Genomic DNA, 19,921 nt, shown 5'->3' with positions numbered 1-19,921 from the left:
GCGATTTTAATGCCTATTACCTACAATATAAGGTATACCAAGAATATACACATTTTTGGCTTGTAGTTGTAGCTTCCTCTTAAAAACCGATCCGAATTTGTAATTATCTGTGGGTTCAGACGCGAACGTTCGCTAAAATAGATCCATATTGGAAATTACGCGAGGATGCAGATTATTCCGGTTTATTTCCGAATAACTCGCGCATAATCCCCGGACTACATATAATCTAAAACGTTTTCCCAGAATGTTTTCAGTCAAATGTATTCTGCATCAAATACGACGTATCTCTTGATACTGCCTGTTTGCTATTATTCATCTTGTCAAGTGTTGTCAACAGGGGCGCCGTATTCGTATGTGCAATGTGCGCGATGCACACGGGCGGTCGAATTGAAAGACGACTAATATTGAATGTGAATTTCATTCTTCATGACAGATTCATTCGTCTCAGATAAATTATTATCTTAGTTTGCGTACGAAAGATAATGCCTAGTCTCTAAAATATATAGAAATGAATTCTCTCAGATTGATGTATGAATCACGTATGAATGAAGAGATCTCAAAAAAAAGTTCTAATAATTATTTACGACGCACATATTGATGACAAGATTTAGAAAGACCCTTTAACAATTTTCTTTTCTCATTTGAATTAGATTCGCAATACAGATACAGTCACTGATTTGGATGACGTTTTTTGCCAAATTTTTAAACTTGCAATCTCACAGATTTATTATAAATATTTATTGTTATCAAATTTTATTTGTAGAACTCCGTTTTAATTTAAAGTTTTTTATTTTTAAATATTATTATTATTCAGAAGTATATTTTTAAATATGTTTTGCTTTGTAACTAATATTACGCGTGATAGCTGTTTCACATCTGAAGGCATTATAAACAGAACGAGAAAAAAGAGATAGGTACGTATGTGAATATTTTTTAATTCAGGCGGCAGTAAGCCTCGCGGCGGCCCCGGTAGTCGTGATTGTCACGAACTCATGTCGGCTGATGGTGATATATGAGGAGCGGTCACCGAACGGCCATTGTTTATGTTGCCTGCTGCACAGCTCTTGGGGTCAGTGCGTCCAAGGCTGTTGATCTCACCGGAGCAGCGCGCAATTAGCTGCCTCCAAAGGTAGCGACCGCGGCGTCTCTTTTGGCACTCCTGCAAGGTCGACCGACACTCGTCGACTAGCCTTTGCCTTGGCTGAATAACTGGTATCAGCGCTCATCAAATATCATGTATCATGACAAAAATCTACGGGAACCCCGGTAGATTACTGATGCTCATATTCATTTCACGTTCATCCAAAGATTCCGTGCACAAAATCGGTGTTTGTATATGAAATAGTAATATTAATAGTTTTCGATTTGGGAGGCGGGTTTGTACCGCCGCTCCGGGAACCATTTATTGGATAACCAACACTTCTGCCATAGGTCACCCCAAGTGGTTCGCTTCGTTTGGTAATTTAGCAGGAGTGCCCGGGTTCATCGAGTTTGTTCAGGATGCGCCTGCCCACCAACTGCGTGGCGTGCCAGATCGGGAGAGGCTGGTTTAGAGAGACCCTTTCATAATGATAATAATAAGAATTTATTCCAGAATGTATGCAGGGATAGTGCAACGCAATACACGCCATATTTGAAATAATATATAAAATAATTAGAATAATAATACATAGATAAGCAAAAAAATGCGGAATTTAAGTGAGAAAAGATAAACACAAAAATGTGTGCAAGCAGCCGTTTATGGAGGAATTTCACCTCTTCAACTGGTCTCTTGACCCATCGCCTTGCGTATACGTCACTCCTAGACAAACTGATCCCTAGATTCCTACCCACCCCTCACATCTTAATCCTTACTTTTGTTTTTTCTTCTTATGGTGTCTTCTAGTAACAAAATTTAGTCCATGGGAAGATTGATGAAAAGCTTGGTAGAGAAAGACACCTCCCCTCACCACTTCTAAAACTTTTTAGCTGCAGGATGAAATTTGCTCTGACGATAGGCATAGATATATTGCGCCTTCTAAAATATTAATGAATAATGGTCCTTAAGCAAAATTACTGTTTTAATGTCACACTGCAACGGGTTTGCTCTGTATGAAAACATTTTATTAATATTTTTCAATTATATGTATTTAATTAAAATTAAAATTTACATTCATAAATCCTAGGTAATTAATAGTTACAGCCCTGATAAGCCTATGTACAAACCAAGCCTGGATATCTAGCACGGTCGATCGATAAAATATTTATCGATGTTTACCGACAATATTGATAAAATGTTTATCGATCGACCGTGTTATATACCCAGGTTGATATCTAAAATATATAAATAATGATTTTAAAACCAATAATTTTATTGTTTAATTTTTATTAAACACCTTGAAATCTTTCTTGGAAAACATTAAATTCATGTTTAGCAATTCTAGAAACATGGTAATATGTTTCACGGAAAAGCTTGTTTAATCAACAGGAAAATATACACTTTTGTCTCGTTAATGGTATATAAATAGTGGTATACTCCGATATTGTAATCCCTTTCAGTCTATAATCTTTATTGCTACCTGTTATTAACTTAGGTAGAACACAAACCTGCCTAATATAACTGCTAATCATACAGTTCCAACTGGCGGACTGACAGATCTACTAATTATGTGGGTAGTGATCATTATTTGGGCATCAGGAGGACTGCAAGTGAATGGTCATCGTCTCCTGCGGCTAGTTCCGAGAACTCCTCGCGGTCTCTCTGAGGTCTGGGGAGAGTTCGCATCCGCCTTTGTTTACCTTCCGCCCACGTTTCGATCTCTTTGGGACTCGGCTCTGCGGTGTTAGTATTCAGTTGGCGGCTTTTCTGGGAGATCCTCGCGGTGGGCGGAATACAACATCCTTTGTCTAGGTCCAGCGTGTGCTCTTTGTTGGCACTTGTTTTGGTCTGCGTATTTCAACGTTAAGCTATGTTTCAAATTGAAAAAAAGATTAATTTATTTATGAAATGTAAATATGCGTCCTTTTTGTGTAGGTAGCTTATTTTTAAGACGGTGTCAGTTCTGTCTTTCTGGGTCTGGCTAAAAATAGTGCAACGTTTTCTTGTCTACTTTCCTCTGAGTCGACTTCTTGCCTTTCATTATCGAGTGATCATCGAATCACAATATTGATTATTTGTTTGTGGACAAGCGTTTTAGTGTTATCTCCTTTCCTCTGGTTTTGATTATTGTTTATTTTTATCGATTGCAAATAGAAGCGCATGTGATTTGAGTAAGAGTTTTGGAGCGACAGGAAGACATTTTGTTTATTTATACTGTACAAATTACAAATAATAAATACTAACCGTCCAAAAACGGTGACAACAATATTTAAAAAGTAGAAAGGTATATAAAAAAATACATATATATAGCTTAGATCAAGTGAAAACAAGAGGTTCAAAAAAATTTGTGAAGATATGAGGGCTATCGCTAAATATATGTCCGGAATCTTTTCATTACACTGAATGTCATACAGTCGACACAGGTTGGTAGAAGGTTTAGTCGATTCTTTGCAAATGAATATGGAAATTTTCGGTTGTTTCTTAGTAGACGGTGATTGCTATTGATTTTGATTGTGGCCAAGAGGGAAGATTCTACATTTATAATTTTGAAAAGATATTTGATGTCATTTTGAACAAGACATTCTTTTAATGTTTCTAATTTGACGTATTCTGACATGGAATGATACGGTGAATTCCGTACTTAACAAAATAACAGCTGACAGTGTATGAAGTATGCCTGTGAATAAAGCAAGGGGTGTGTGGTAATAATTAATTATCAGGTGTTAAATCATTAATTATTATTCATTTTGTTCATTGCTATATTTATATTTTTCTGCATTTTATATTATACTGGTAATACGCAAATATTACCCCACTTCTCCCGAGTTTCACACACCTGTTTTTTTCTAAAACTTTTTTCTCATTTTTGATTAATTTATTTCAATATGTGGAGTCTAATATGGGCTGAATTAAATTTAAATGTGGTTAGGTAAATGAATACTGCAGTAATCCATCGCATCTGCTGCATTTGCTGATGGAGTCCTTTGATGATAATTGCCTTTTACACGAAGTCGCGAGACGTCCGGCATTCCCGCCGAGCTTTGTTCGACCGAGGTCATCACACCCGGTCGGCTAATTTTAGGTGAACAGAATAAATAATAAAAAAAAAACCAAGGAATCTGTGCATTTCGCTCCGTTGACGGATGCAAAAATAATAATAATTTGTACGTTCTGTACTCTTACTTGTATAATACGCGGCTCAAGGATAAAGACATATAATTATAATATGCAATATTTCTTATCGCTGTTCGTTATTATTGAACTCATTAATCTATGTAGGTACGATAGCTTTTGCTGGTTTCGATGTTCAATCATGGATTTTATCTTTATTTATCAGCCTTACAGATAAATAACCGTGTATGCGAAAACTTTACTAATTGAAAATGACATAAAATAATTCATGAAAAGACATAATCTTATATGTCAAGTTAAATCTTTTCTACGTTCGGATAATTTTAATAAATTTATTCGAACTAGTAGATAATCATAATTGACATGTTCCCTTGCAATACCTTAAAAAATCCTAAAAAAATATGTTGAATTCTTTCTAACGTGAGCGAATGAATAGCATGACTTGATGCCAATACTGTTGAGTTGTACTCTATTTGATTCGAATCCTAACTAATGACATTGACAATTTTTTTATTGTTGGACTATTTTAAATTGGCTGCATATTCTTAATTCAGCATTTTTTAAGGTTTATTTTATGTAATATCTAGGTTTTATTAAATATAATTAGATGTGGAACTAATACATTGTTATTTAAAGTATAAGATAGTTTAACATGTTCATATAAAATGAATGTAAATCAGGACTCTCCAGTATTCGGGTAGGTATACTGTACTTTAGTTTATAGTTCCACTGTCACCTGACTCCGGGCAGTTGAACATCTTGTGTGCTTAGCAATGTTTTTAACCATGTTTTTGTTTGTTTCCAGGAAAAGAACTCCTTGCTGAACTACAACGTCTCCTGCATACTGACCCTCCCGCCCTACCAACGTCAAGGATATGGCCGATTACTCATAGACTTCAGTAAGTACCCCACAAATCATAGCTAAAAGTTGATGATACCTGGCTGGCAGGAAATTGTGCCCGACGACGTATCGCTGACGAGACGGACCGATCGTCCTCGTACGCAGCGCGTGACACTACTGCTCTTCATTCATTAATCTATACCGCAAAATAATTAATCTATACGAGCGACGTTCCAGCGTTAATTCTTTCCCTTTCATTGAACTGAATAACTCCTTCTAGTGATGCTAATATCAATTTACCATTCAAAAGTCAACCACGACGGGACAAGGTATTGTACAAAATAAATAAAATTTTGAAAATTATGTGCCGACTGCGTAAAACCATCTTAATCATGGCCATATTATTTAGATTTTATTGTAACATTCCCACCGCGGAAAATCTCATTTTTGCTACAATGTTGACTGACGTAATTATATATTTTATTAAATCTGTTGATTTCTAAAATAAATACAATAATCGTTAGCACGGTTCGCTCTGCAAGCCCAAATGTCGGGTTAAATCCCAGTTACACCTGAAATCAATTTTCTTTTCTGTGTATTTTTTTGTAACATTTTTTTTGATAATTAATAATAATATAAAGCCTGTCAAGCATTGTGTGTCATATGGTTGGTTAGTTGTTCATCTTCCTTAATAAATACGGCAATCTTAGAGATAGATACGTCAATGCCATAAATCCGTGTCTTCGTCACCCAGCTGCGAAAGCTTTTAGGCGTATCGCCAAGTCTTTCGGCTTCAACGAATTTTGGGCGTTAAAATGTTAATTAGGGAACATTAAACAAATTGAGGGTTGAAGGAATTGATAACAGCGGTCGATTTCTCCACATTTCTAAACATTCCCCGAATTAGTGCGTTTCCCTCATCTCGAAACAGGATGTTGTAAATCTTTATTTCAATTATTTTATGTGTTATATTTACGAGTTGCTTTTAGCAATTATTATTGAGCGTTAGTTCGTGTCTTCTGGCGGCGGATGGCATGGGAAAGTATTATATTGACAACGCGTCGCGTTTCGGTCGCAGGCCATTGCCTCTTCTTCCGGGACGTGCTCCTTTCACTTCCCTCTGTCGTTATTAGTCCACCTTCGTTTAATCAGTGATTCCCAAAGTAGACGGCACGCCGCCTAGGGGCATTAGAGAATGGGCGAGGGCAATAGGAAGGCGCTGTTTCTATTTACAAATAATTTTAAATGATGTAAGTTAAAAATAATATGCTCTTCCCTTTTCTAATATATTATAGAGTTTTTTAATACTATTTAGAGGCTGCGCTACCTTTTAAATAAGAAACTTAAATTTGGATGTGAGGCCGAAATAATACCGCACCTAACTGAATACCCCACCAAACTGAAAAATTATTTTGTTTAATCAAAAGGTATCGCAAATATCTAGTACGGATTTTTGCAATTTTATTTATTTATGTTTTAAATTATGATATGTCGGCCATTAAAAAATCAATTTTCGATGATTATGAAGGCAACTTTGACATTTTTTTGAGCAAATTGTAGTTTTTAAAGAAAGTATTGCTCTACTCGATGTGTTAACATAGTGAAAAAAAACATAATTATAAAATCGTTTTATTGGATAGAAATTTTAATTTATATGCTATAAAATCCTGTTCCAACGCAAATTAATCATTTGTAATTTAAATTTACGCCCATTTAAATGCTTTTTTCATTTTAATTATTTTTATTTTATATTCCATCTTATTTACATACTAAATAGAACAAAATATATTTTTTAAATAATTATCATTAACTCACAAATTGTCAAAAATGCCAAAGGTGCATCTAAAATCATGCAAAAGTGAACTGTTTAATAAAGTGTATTTTATAATTTTAAACGCAAATAAATAAATTAGCACAAATCCGTACTAGATATTTGCTATACCTTTTAATTAAAAAAATAATAATTCAGTTTAGTTGGGTGTTTTGGCCTTATATCCAAATTTAAGTTTTGTAGGAAAAAGGCCTGGCAGGCGTTCCTCTTAACTTTTGGATTGTATTGAATGAATTTTTTTATAGTTTTTAAATTTTCACATTTTATGTCTCAAATAAATAGACCTGCACATTCGAAAAACTACAGTTTTACGATTTTTGAAACCCCAATAAATAATATAGAGTGGATATAATAACATATCATTCGTACTATTTATTATTGTGGAGCATTCTTCAATAATATCTCGTTAAAAAGATTTTTAACAACTGCTTGTTATATATGTGGCTTTTGTGTTTAATTTGTAAAACTCCTTTATCAATATTTTAATGACGCTTTTTTTTACATTTATGGTGTTACGAATTTAACATCATGCTGGTATTGAAAAAAAAAATTCTCAATACTATGTTAGATTACATCCTTTTCCATCAGCGGGCTTAGTATCAAATTATGCTAATTATTACCAATTAATTAGAATTTAATACATTTATGAGACATTTAGTTATTATTTGTTATATTTATTTATAATTATAACTACGCTGACAGTGCGATATTATCTTTGAAGCTTCATTTTGTTAGGTATTTTTTTTGTCATAAAATATTTTTTTAATGATCTTCTGCTAAATTTTTTCCCATTGTAAACTCCCCCCTCCCCCTCAACCCCATTCATTTTAAAACACTTATTTAAGTATATATTTGTGATTTATTTGAAAGTAAACCCTTATGAGGAGCATTTCTTACGACACATGTCGGTTGTATCTAAATGATAAAAGTGGTCATTATTACATTGGTCATCATTACTAAGTGATTATTATTTTGAATTACAATGATTTTATTTAGGTTTCATAGTTGCACACTGATTAGTTATTATTATTTAAGTCATCGAGTCATTGTCGCTGAGATGCCAATTAATTTAGATCTATAGGTGTACACCATCGCCGAATGCTGGCGTCTTCCCAATAGTAATACAGACCGGTGCGTCATAAGCTGGGTCCAGACATGTTCTTTTGTCCGTCCCGTACCTCCGTTTCGTACCAGCGTCGCGATCCAAAAACTCTGGACGCATCATCTTTTGTCCGTACCGTACCTCCGTTTCGTATCCGCGTCGCGATCAAAAGCCCGTATCTCCGTAACGTCGCTGCGATCATAGCGTGTTCATTTCCTCACACCATGTCGTCGACTGCGGAAGTGTTTGAGAATTTGACGATTGTTTGCGCGTCCTTCATTGTTATTCACAATAATATAACGAAAAAAAAACAAAAAAGGCGACGTTGGTGGGAGTTAGAATTGTTCAAAAACAGAGAAAGATGTCGCACGCCGCGAACACGTCCAGACTGGCGCAGACCCGTACCGTATCGCCTTTGAACGGGCCGAAAAACCGACTCGCGATGGATCGGAGCGTACCTCTATCCGTATCGAGATGCCGTACCACCGTACCGTACCGAACGGGCGTCCAAACTAGCGTTCTTGATCGCGACGCTGGTACGAAACGGAGGTACGGTACGGACAAAAGAACATGTCTGGACCGAGCTTTAGGAGTCGTCTGTTCTCGCGTTGCCCGGCGAGGGGGGGGGGGGGTGTTGCAGAAGTGTGGGTGGTGGGGTTTGAATGGGGTTGCAGTGGGGATGGAGCGTCTGCCCCGTCGTCTGGTGGGACGGGGTGTCTGATGCTTTCTTTTTGTATTTTCGCGTCTTTAGTGGATTTAGATGCGTTTTGACGACTTTCAGGTGGGCAGCTGATTAGAATTACTGCGATGTTATTTTCTGTAGTCAGACTTAGACTTGGAATATTTTTCAAGTCTAAGTTTATTTGATTTTTTTAGAAATATCATCGTAAGAAACGTTTTTATAACGCTGATAAAATAACATGTGAAAATATTAACAAATCTTGTTTATTCATAGATAAGCATCGAAATTTGGTATTTTCATATTTAGAAAAGTCACGTGAAGTAAGTTTAGAACTCGGAAATTATCGTTACTTTGCATTTATTTAATTTACTGCTGTGTTTAGAGTATTGACTTGAATAAGGTATCAAATCAATCAATTAGTTTTTATTTGTCTTTACAAGTGGGAGATTTTTCCAAACACTTTTTTTTTCACACCGAAATTCTGAACTTAGTATCTGAACTCTTTTATGGTTCCTCAAATCTTCCGAAATGTCTTCCTTATTTTATTTTTATTCATATTATTTTACATATTTATGTGTTAGTTAAAAACCCTTTAAAAGTATAATTCGTCAAGTGATTTGGTTTGAACGCCTCCCACCTTTCTGCCATCGCCCTCTGCTGCGGTCCAGCGACCTTTCACTCCTCCCACGTGACCTGCAGCATCAGACGGGGTCGACGACCTGTCTGGCTCGGCCGGGGAGGGATTGCGCGCTGCTAATTGAATCCACCCTAACCAGCCAACCCACCAACCCTGCAACCAACCCTTAGCTAGGGCCGCTCTGTAGTCTGCGAGAAAACTTACCATCAACTAAGGTTCTACGTTACCATCTACGTTATTATGTACGAAGCTATAAGGTTGTGTTAAGTCTACGTTATTTTATAATAATATTATCAATAATAAACATACATTATTCCTAGTTTAATAATAATACGACTTTTCAACCTTCGCTTGAAAAATATCTATATCAGGGGACCTAGTTATTTAATAGTACAACCATTTTTCCGAACAGCATTACCACTGGTAGGTTAAGCATTTAGTTATAACAAAAGTCCTGTGCTTGCGCGTTCTTGTTAAGTTGTCAGAAACATAAAACTTTAATTTTTGTATTATATCGGGAATATAGATAGATATGGCCGTTCAGAAGATTATTTTTTTATGTCGTGTTATGAGCAAAGCAGTTTTTCTTCTATCGGTGAGGCTAATAATACCCAGCATACCAGACAGAAAGGCTGATGAATATAACCAGGGGTAATACCATAATAATAATAATACTATGATGTACGAAATTACAATGTTTGCTTCAATCAAATGTAAATTGTTAACCTCGATACAGGCTTAGTCCTAGTGAGGTTGATTTTTATGTAAAAAATGTGTTTTATGTATAATGAGATGCAGTAAATAAATAAACAAGATTTTTTTCTAAGCCTACGTTACTGGCTACGTTATTATGTCCGAAGTTACAAGATATTGTTAAGTTTTGGAGAGTATCTAGGTTATTATGTTAAGTCTAGGTTAGTATCCACGTTATTATGTCCGAAGTTACAAGATATTGTTAAATCTAGGTTAGTATCCACGTTATTATGTCCGAAGTTACAAGATACTGTTAAGTCTAGGTTAGTATCCACGTTATTATGTCCGAAGTTACAAGATATTGTTAAGTCTTGGTTAGTATCTACGATATTATGTCCGAAGTTACAAGATATTGTTAAGTCTAGGTTAGTATCTACGATATTATGTCCGAAGTTACAAGATATTGTTAAGTCTAGGTTAGTATCTACGATATTATGTCCGAAGTTACAAGATATTGTTAAGTCTAGGTTAGTATCTTCGTTATGATATACGAAGCTACAAGATTTTATTTTATACAAGTTATTTTGTTCTTACTTCATAATTACATCTTCGATTATTATTATTTCTTATAAAATAATACAGTCAGATATCCTCCTGTTCACACTGTATACTCATGCTTTCATGTATTACTTTTATGTTTTAGCCTTTTTTGGCGTACAAGTAAACATTTAAGTCAACTTTTCTATCTACGTTATGACATACGAAGCTAAGTCATTTAGTTAAGCTCTTAATAAAAACTACGAGATGAAAACATGAAAACACTAAATTTCATATACCATGGGATTCACGGGAATGAATTATTTATTTTGTTTATGTATTCGTTAAACCTGTTCTAATACTACAATAGTATATTAACACCTAATATAATTTTCAACATCAACAATTAATTTTATTGTACGGCAGTCAATGTGCACGGAGAAAAATGAGTACAGTTTTTTATAAAGATACTGTTAAAAATGTGACTACTTTACCATTTTCTAATAAAATATTAGTCATTCAGAATATATCTAAACAAGTGTTCATGCAGGTGGCCTTCTCCGGATAAATTTAATAAACGAGATGCGAAAATATTATTATTCGTAAAAACACATGTTCCGACTTCCTCATAACATATTCGTGCTTTACTGATAGTTATATGAAATTTGTCAAATCACTCGTTATAAGCTTTCAGTTCTGTTTTAAACAGGAAAACAAAGTTTTTTTTTTAAATTAACAATATTTCATATCGGTAAGTTTTCTTCGTTTAAAAATTAGATTTTTATTTTATTTTATTCTGCACTATAGTTCCAAATGGCCGGCACCAGCAGGTCTATGCCATCACCATTTTGGGGAATGTGTTAGTTATTTGGTGGAAAGAAAATGGGAAGAGAAAGGTTGGGAATTACGTGGCTTTTCAAATCCAGTCTCTAGAAATCGCCAAAAGTCTTTCAATCAAAGTTATTAATATTTTCCGTCTGTAACTAGAGTTAACTCTCACTGAGTTTAGACTTAAATGATTACAGATCTTGAATAGAACTTTTACCGAAATTGAATATTAACCCCTAAGCCTCGCAAGGACATAACGAGTCACAAACATCATATTACTTTGGAGCCTCTAAAGGACATATCTGACCGGGATGTCCATACATTCTAAAAGTATTTTTATATAATGCGGAGATATGTGATTTGATCGTCGTTGGCAACTTCTCACCTTTTGTATCGAATATTTAGGACGGGTTGTTTCGGAGAATTTGAACAATTCATCAATGTTTTCAATAATAAATGTTTTCCGATCATTTTATAAATAACTTAATTTGCCACATTATACAATAAAACCATAACCGAAAATGGTTTCGTAAGTGGGAAATTTTGAACTTTAAAGCAGTTTTCATAGGCCTATAAATTATTTTTTTCTGGGCTTATAAAAAGATTTATGTAAAAAATACTCGATTATTACAAAGGCCAAGATGTATCATACTCTCGGTATTTATTTAAAGCATCTGAAACATTTCTAGGCGACCAAAAACAGATGATTTTGCATTACTACGTAGTGCATCGCCTTAAAAGACAAAGATTAAACTTTGAAATTTCTCTTAAATAACTGGCCCTAAGTAACGTATATCATTAATACTTTCGTTTTAGAAACGGCGGCCTTTATTACGATAGAAATCTTATACGTAGATATGTGGTTTTATTCAATTTTGCATACGAATTTTCCGTGAGTTGCGCGGTTTTGAAAATATGTAATCTTTCGCGGAATAATAATGCGGAAAACATTTCTCGGTTTATGCATGCGGCATTGCATAAGGACGTTGCCGCTGCAATATTGTCGTATTCAAATGTTGTTTATTCGGTGCCGGCGATATTAAACGCGCCTGTTAGGGGTGCTGGGGCTTCCCGCTCTCCACCCTCCACCATCCACCCTCCACCATCCACCCTCCACCCTCTGGACTCCAGGGCAGGAGTTCTTGACTGTTGTATGCTTTGGGAACATTCGAAATTAGGTGGAAAGAGATCGGCACCATTTTTACATTCAAGAAAATTATGATAGTTTCAAAAAAACAAATATTTTGATAGTAAGCGGAGCGCGCGATGTCTGTGTTTTATTTTCTTTATGTTGTATTAATATCACGCAAAAAATTTGACTGAGTCAGTGGAACCACAAAATTCCTGAGTGGGGATAATCTCTCAGTTTCGCCCCGTTGAAACGCCACTTTTGCCAATGGCTTTTTCCGTGTTTAGTGACTAGATCTGAATATCCAAATGGTTCGAAGCCTCCCTCTTTCCTATCTTCTTCCCTACCTCCAGCTTTCAGTTCCACGCCATATTCAATATTGGAGATGCCTACTGACTTATTCTGCAGTATTCACTTAACGCCTGTTTAATTATTACTTGTATAATTAATTTCTCAGTCTTCGTACAATAGAGAGGTGACACCGGATCTCTCAGCGGCAGGATCACGATTTAGTCACAGATAGTGGTAGGAGGCAGGAGTCCTTCTGACACCCTCCCCCTCACCCTCCCTCCGGCCTGGGACGGGGGACTAGTGCCCCGCCCGGCCACGCTACCAAACTGCAAGCCCTTTGAACCCGAGCCGATTCGGCTGGTCAACGAACTTGTGGAGGGATTGTCTACGTCTGCAGCCACTCTTACTTCTATAAACTATGTCGATATTTACTAATTCCTGAAAAAAGAGGAATACGTGTTCATATCTATTATCTGTGGTCTTAAACGGAATTAAAATTAGTGTGGATTCAAAATAATTATCTAGTTTCTGTGAACAGTATAGACCTCTCGTCCTAAAATATTATGTTTCTTATTTACTAAATTAATTTCAATTTTTTCTCCGAAATCATAAGATTTGTAAGTAGGTACTTAAATACCTACCTTATATTTATTTTCTTTTCAAATAAGGTATTATACAATTTTTCCGAAGAAACGTCACTATCTCAATGACAATTATTTTTTCAAACATTTTTCCGAAAGGTAGCTAGATACCATAATACCGAAGAGCTCAGTCAGAGTTAGGTATCTAGTCAAAATAAGTCTCGCTTGAATAATAAAGTGGATGCAGCAGATTTTCAAAATCGGAAACGGAACGTACAAACAATTTACAGAAAAATAGAATGCCAAACCGTCGAGTTAAAACAGGATTCGCTACCCACAGTCAATTAACGTAAAATATTAGTACTCGAAATAAACCTTATTTTAATGTCAATTAAATATTGATACAATCAATTAATTACTAAATTACACATAATGTAAAACTTTAAAGTTAAGTATTAGAAACAAAACTTAATGATGATACCAATTGTTTAAATAAATAAGTATGTAAAAACTGTATCAACTTTTGGTGGCAATTACGCATACACACGCGGGCATATAAGAATTTCTGTGTAATTGGATGACTTGACAGCAGTTAATGTACGAAATAAATTTCGGTCCTACCCAATCGGAATTTGGCTCAGTTGTTGGCGCGGTTGACTCCAGTCCCAGTTGATCAAACCATTTTTATTGTATGTTTTTAAGTTTTAAAACACATTTTCTTTTAAGTTCACAGTACATAATTAAAATAGATGTGATATATTAAAAAAAACCTTTTGCGGGTTGTTTTTTATCATTCAAGTTTTTTAAAGCATTCATTGATTCAAGTAGTTTATTTGAGTTTTGATCTTATCTTTATGATTCACATAGATAATTTGTACAATCCTTGTTATTATATATATTATTGTATTATTAAAAGGAAACCCTTGATGTCTGATACCATTTCGCTTACGTCGTTATCTTACAAAGATTCTCTTTCTATTACGTTTGTAACCGTATTTACTTCAAATTGTGAACGCTGATTTGGAGATGTAGAGCGGATTAGCGGAGAAAATAGTGTCAAGAGAATGTATATATCGAAGTGAATGGAGACGGAACGAGTTGGTCGAAGTTTAAAAAAATATTTGGTAGTTTTTTATAACATTTTTACATGAATAACAGTTTTCAATACACCTAGATAGTGTCTCAGATAAACATATCTGATTTTTATTTATATGGGATACCTATTGAATTTTTCTAATATTAAGTAACAAATAATAAATATTGTTTATTGACCTCTGTTCAGTGTACAGTGCCGTCGCGTCGGGGTTCGTCGATCTCTCACACTTCGGCAAAAAAAATAGAGAAATTTTCGGATCCATCAGACTACCTAAGGTCTACAGTACCTACGTAACTACCTACCCGCTATAAGCCAGCCTCTGAGACAGGGCTACTACCTCCATCCGAAGTTTAAGGTACCAGATACCTGCGCACAGAAAACTAAACGCGGCCGCCTCGAGACTTGAGACAACCCTCGATTTTATTTATATATTAGTGTCTAACTTGACCGGCATGGATTGTTCAAAATTTCAACTGCTCCTAAATCCGGTTTAACTGATAAATAATACATTACATAGTTAGGTTAGGTTAAGTCAGGTGATACACAAAGAATCTTCTAAACAAACATCAAACATAGAGCTACAATTAAAGGCGCTACTGCGTACTAATATATCGTCGAAACTTGTTCCACTATTAGACCACAATAACCGTTGCACGTAGACTGGATTCGGTAGTTTTCGTAAGAGAGTTGGGAGATTTGGAGGTCAGTTGTAAGTATTTGGAGGTCAGCGGAACATAATTTTTCGGTTCTTGTCTCATATAAATATTATATATAAAATCAATCCACGCAATGAGTGCTTAGAGCCCGAGATAACCCCAAATCTTTTTAACGGTCCGTTCGGCGAGTATCGTTTTAAAGGGAGCTCTAACTCTCTCAACATGAAGGTACATTGTATAAAAACATATATCAAGCGCAGAAACATATAAACTGCCGAGAGTTTCCTAGCTAGGCAAGCAACCATGAAAATTGGTCACAGAAAATGAGGTGGTAATTGTATCCTAAGAATATACATAATTTCTCATAAAGTGCTCTAAAAGTATTCCACTTTACACCTTGATAGCACTATGAAATTAAGTTTTTCTTGTTTACTATTTTATATAATAATTAGCGCAAACCCGTGAAAATTCTCGGGATAGTTTGAATTATCAACAAATCAGTTCTAATTTTGAAAAGAGTTTCAATTAAAATAGTTTTCTGTTAAAAATGTTATATGATAAGTAGGTATTTTATCGCTTCTCTGAATTCTTTAAACAGTCACTTTTGAAAAGGACAATTTGAATTTGAGTTCAATTCAATCATTCATTTTGAATTAAACCAGATTTCACGCAAGAATAATAACAACCGAAATCAGTATGTCTGATAATTATTTTAAGCGTAGAAAATGATTTTTTCGCTCTTAGTATTAAATACCTACATTTTCTTATTAAAAGAAAAATGATGGATCTGAATTTTTCATTGATATTTCTAGTTGGTATATGGAAGGCAATTAAGCTAAGTAAATTTGTTTATACGCCTAAAAAGGTTTTATATAAAAGTGATACAGGATGCAGTGTATATAAGAGATTATCTGTATTGTACAGAAAATAATGACACTCCATTAATGTTATCCATTATAAACTAGGAACAAAATACATATATGAATAAACAAATACAAAACTATGATTACAAGTATAGTGAAACATATATGAAAAAATATTGGTAAAACGTAACGGTAACATAAAATATAATATTAACTAGAACAATACTACACAGACAAATATCTAAAACTATATTACCAAAGCTACTATAAATTGTAGGATTCAAAGTGCTGGTATGGATTACGCTTAATTCTGTAAATTGTGTTATTAAATGTATCAATAGTACCCCAAACTTGTGGCCTAGATCTTGCATTGTGAGTGTGTCTAATAGTTGGTTGTGTATGTATTAAAGAATATTGTTACATTTTGTTCTGTATTCCTAGTTGGTGCATGGAATTTTATAGTTGTGACGGTGGCAGGGCTATCAATTTAGTTTTTAATGACTCTGTTTAATACAACCAGGTCTGACATAATTCTCCTGACAAACAGCGTTATTAGGTGAAATTGTTTAATCAAACTGACATTGACGGCCGGCATAGTCCAGTGGTAACGCATTGGACTGCCATTCCGAAGGTCGCGGGTTCGAACCCGGCGTGCGCAAATAAATTTTATTTGATTAATTTGTGTTATTTCACAATTAATTAATTAAAATAATCTATAGTATATTTGCGGCACGTTCCAGAGTGGAAGATACTACCAGTATCGCCCTGGTGTAAGACCACCATTCAGAATTGAAACGTTGCTCCAAATGGCTTTAGCCGTGTTTAGTGACTAGATCTGAATAGCCAGGTACTTCCCCACCTTCCTCTTTCCCTTCCCCACTTACCTTCAGCCTCACAAAATCCCCCAATTGGGGATGCCATAGTCTCACTGGCTCCAGACGGGAGCAGTTGGGACTCTTGTGAGGTATTCACTATAAAAAAAAAAAATAATAATTAATGCATTCAATTGGAATTTTTAGCTCATAATTTATGTACCTAAGAAAATTGTGCTGAACTCGTTCTTTTTTATATATTTCTCTTTATAGTTCGTTCTAATTTTTATATGTATTTATATATATGTCCACAACCTGCACACATTTAACTTGCGCTATTGATATGCTGCCAAAGTTCTGAAACGCGTAAAGTCTAGACACGGGGTAAATAAATGTTTTTCGGGTTCTTATTTCTCTAAGGTTGGGTGGTGTGAATGCACCTTTCTCTCGGTCACGTGGCGTCAACGTGATCTTGTTCGATGGATTTATTTTTGGTGAGGTTTCGTTTGTTCACCCCCAAATGCCGGAGTCAGTCACCCCGGCTGATGTTTTCTCAAAATGGATTTTAATCAAAAAACGAATCTGTTAATTTGAGATTGTATTTTTTTTCTTCTTCTTCGATGTATTCTTATATTGAAGGTTGAACATCATCAGGACAATCTTTACCTGGAACTACACCCATCTCTGGTCATGCATGCATTAATGACAGCCTCCGTTGTCGAGGAGTAAGGCTCTAAACTAGCTCTCGGGGGTTCAAATCCCGACGTGCGCAAGTAAAATTTATTTGCGTTGTTTCACAATTAACTCAATTAAAAAATAATATATAGTATATTTTCGGCACGTCCCAGAGTAAAATATAATCTCGGTATTGCCCCCGTGTAAGACCACCATTCAAAATTGAAACGTTGCTTGAAATGGCTTTGGCCGTGTTTGATGACCAGGTGAATAGCCAGATACATCCCCACCTTTCCTCTTTCCCATCTCCTTTCTCACCCCACTACCTTCAGCTTCACAACATACCCCAATTTGGGATGACATAGTCTCACTGGCTCCAGACGGTTGGGATTAGTGCGGCTTCACGTTAAAAAAAATATATTAACGTACTCTATTAATCTACCCCTGAATTATCTGTTTGGTAATCGTGTATGTACCGCTCCTCATTATGTGACCAAGATATTTATAAGTTCTCGAAATATTTAGCCATTCAATAAAAAAAATAGTTATTCGATCTTTTTTCCGCGTCGACTCTCGGATGCATCCAGGTCTGCCTTGTATTTATACCGATACACGGTACTTTGATATATGCATTCCTCTGCCAGAAATTTTTTTTTTTTCGTATTTTTCAAATTATTGTTCATTAAGCAAAAATCACGTAAAAAGCCCGTATAGCTACTTTTTTAGGTTTTGTTTTAATTCCCTTAATACATATAATTAGAAATTGTAATGCTTGACAATAAAATCTGTAAGTAATATTGGATAGTTAATTTCCAGTTACCAGAATTTTTACTTTAAAATACTACTCGTCTTGGAGAGTAGTATCGAGTTTCGTCATCAGATCCTGGGGTAGTAACAGGAGTTTCACCCGTGTGTCTGTGTGAGTGAGACCGTGACGTCACGCCCATTGAGCCCCGCCCCCGCCCTGGGCCAGTCATCGAGGGCGGTGGTAGTGGTAAATGATTTGCTCGGCGAAGACAGCTGATGGCCATTCAGCCGCTTAGCTGCCTAGCCTCCCTGATGACCGAGGAAAGAGATCAGCTATACGGGCCAGTGGGACGTGAACATTCGTAGTAACCTCTATTCTCATCATCTCCTGGTACAATGAACGCCTTTCGATCGGAGTATTTTTACTATTTTCTCTATATTTAAACTTTTTTTTTAAATTTAGATATCCGATTTTATTATTAATAAAGAAGCATTCTATTAATCATTTCGTTAAATTATATTATCATGAAACTTGGTTTAATTTAGGTTGTTTAGCTTGGGTTCATTTGATGCGTACTGTTTGAAATGTTGGAACATTGCCATCGTTCAGAATGCTTCCAATTATTTGGTAGTAAACTGTAGTACACCGCTGACTGACGTGCGTGATCTTGGTGATATTTGTTCAATAACGTGACTATATACTAATAATATTAATTTTCAAAATGACATAAAAAACGTCGCTTTCAGCAGTTTTCTAAAGAATTCATTTTATATGTTTCTGTATGTTATAGATTGAAAAGATTAGTGGATGATGCAGTATGGCTTATTAGCATTTTTTTCTTCTTAAATACTGCATTGGCAATAGTGTTTTAGTATTTTTATTCTACTTTATTTATTGAACGTAGAAACTTAAAATTAAAGTAATATATATCAGATACATTTAGAAATAATTGTTTTAGATTTGATGCAGGAGGGAGAGGTCTGTATAAGAATACGGTGAGAACGCGCTAGTGGCGAAATATATGAATAGTTTGTTATGTTGTCATAGTGGAAAATATGCTGGAGTTTAGTAGATTTAACAAGAACGTCGATATTTATAGCACGTATGAATTTATTCAGTAATTTTAAAATCCCCGATGTTTTGGCCGCTATAAATTGGAACAGCTGCAGTGGCCGGCCGTTGACCCCGGGGGTAGGTCCCCTTTCGCCCCACTCCAGTAGACACACCGCCGGCCATTATCGGCGCCCGCTGCACCCACTGCCTCCTGCGCTCCCGGACAGGTACTCGGCGTAGCAAGCACCGTAGTGGCATAGCACCGTAGCGTGGCCTCGTAGGCTTGTACTCACAGGGTACTTGCAGCCGTCGTAGCTCGAACTTGAAACATTCAAAGCGCTACAAACGAAGTAACGCTATTCCAGTGTAGTACTAAAATGATGGTAGGTTGTAAACTTCAGGAATTTGCATTTTCAGGGCAGTATTTATCGTTACTGGGAATTTTTTACATGATTATGTGGTATTTTAAAATATCATGGAATCAATTTCATTGTACGTTCATGTAATCAATAGCGCAGACCCGTGACAAATCACGGGATATTTTAATTGTAGGATTTGTAAAGCTGAAAGTATGTATTAAAATATTTGGCTCAGGTTCGAAAAGAAGAAATTTACCTGTCGAATTGAAAAATTATGACATCTATGTAATTACATTA

General features: G+C 35.4%; 1 protein-coding gene across 1 annotated transcript in view; it reads left to right on the top strand.

Moving 5' to 3' along the window:
• chm (lysine acetyltransferase chameau) overlaps nucleotides 1-19,921 on the top strand; it is a 114,298-nt gene that overhangs the window by 66,313 nt on the left and 28,064 nt on the right. The window contains exon 9 of the mRNA XM_089635797.1: nucleotides 5,016-5,109. Coding sequence (XP_089491923.1) covers nucleotides 5,016-5,109 — 94 coding nt within the window. The remainder of the gene's footprint in view (nucleotides 1-5,015; nucleotides 5,110-19,921) is intronic.

This window comes from Hesperophylax consimilis, chromosome 9 (genome assembly GCF_061612785.1).
Source record: "Hesperophylax consimilis isolate HC1 chromosome 9, BYU_Hcon_1.0, whole genome shotgun sequence".
Lineage (NCBI taxonomy): Eukaryota > Metazoa > Arthropoda > Insecta > Trichoptera > Limnephilidae > Hesperophylax > Hesperophylax consimilis.
Note: the sequence above shows the minus strand (reverse complement) of the source record. Positions and strands in the feature narration are given on the sequence as shown.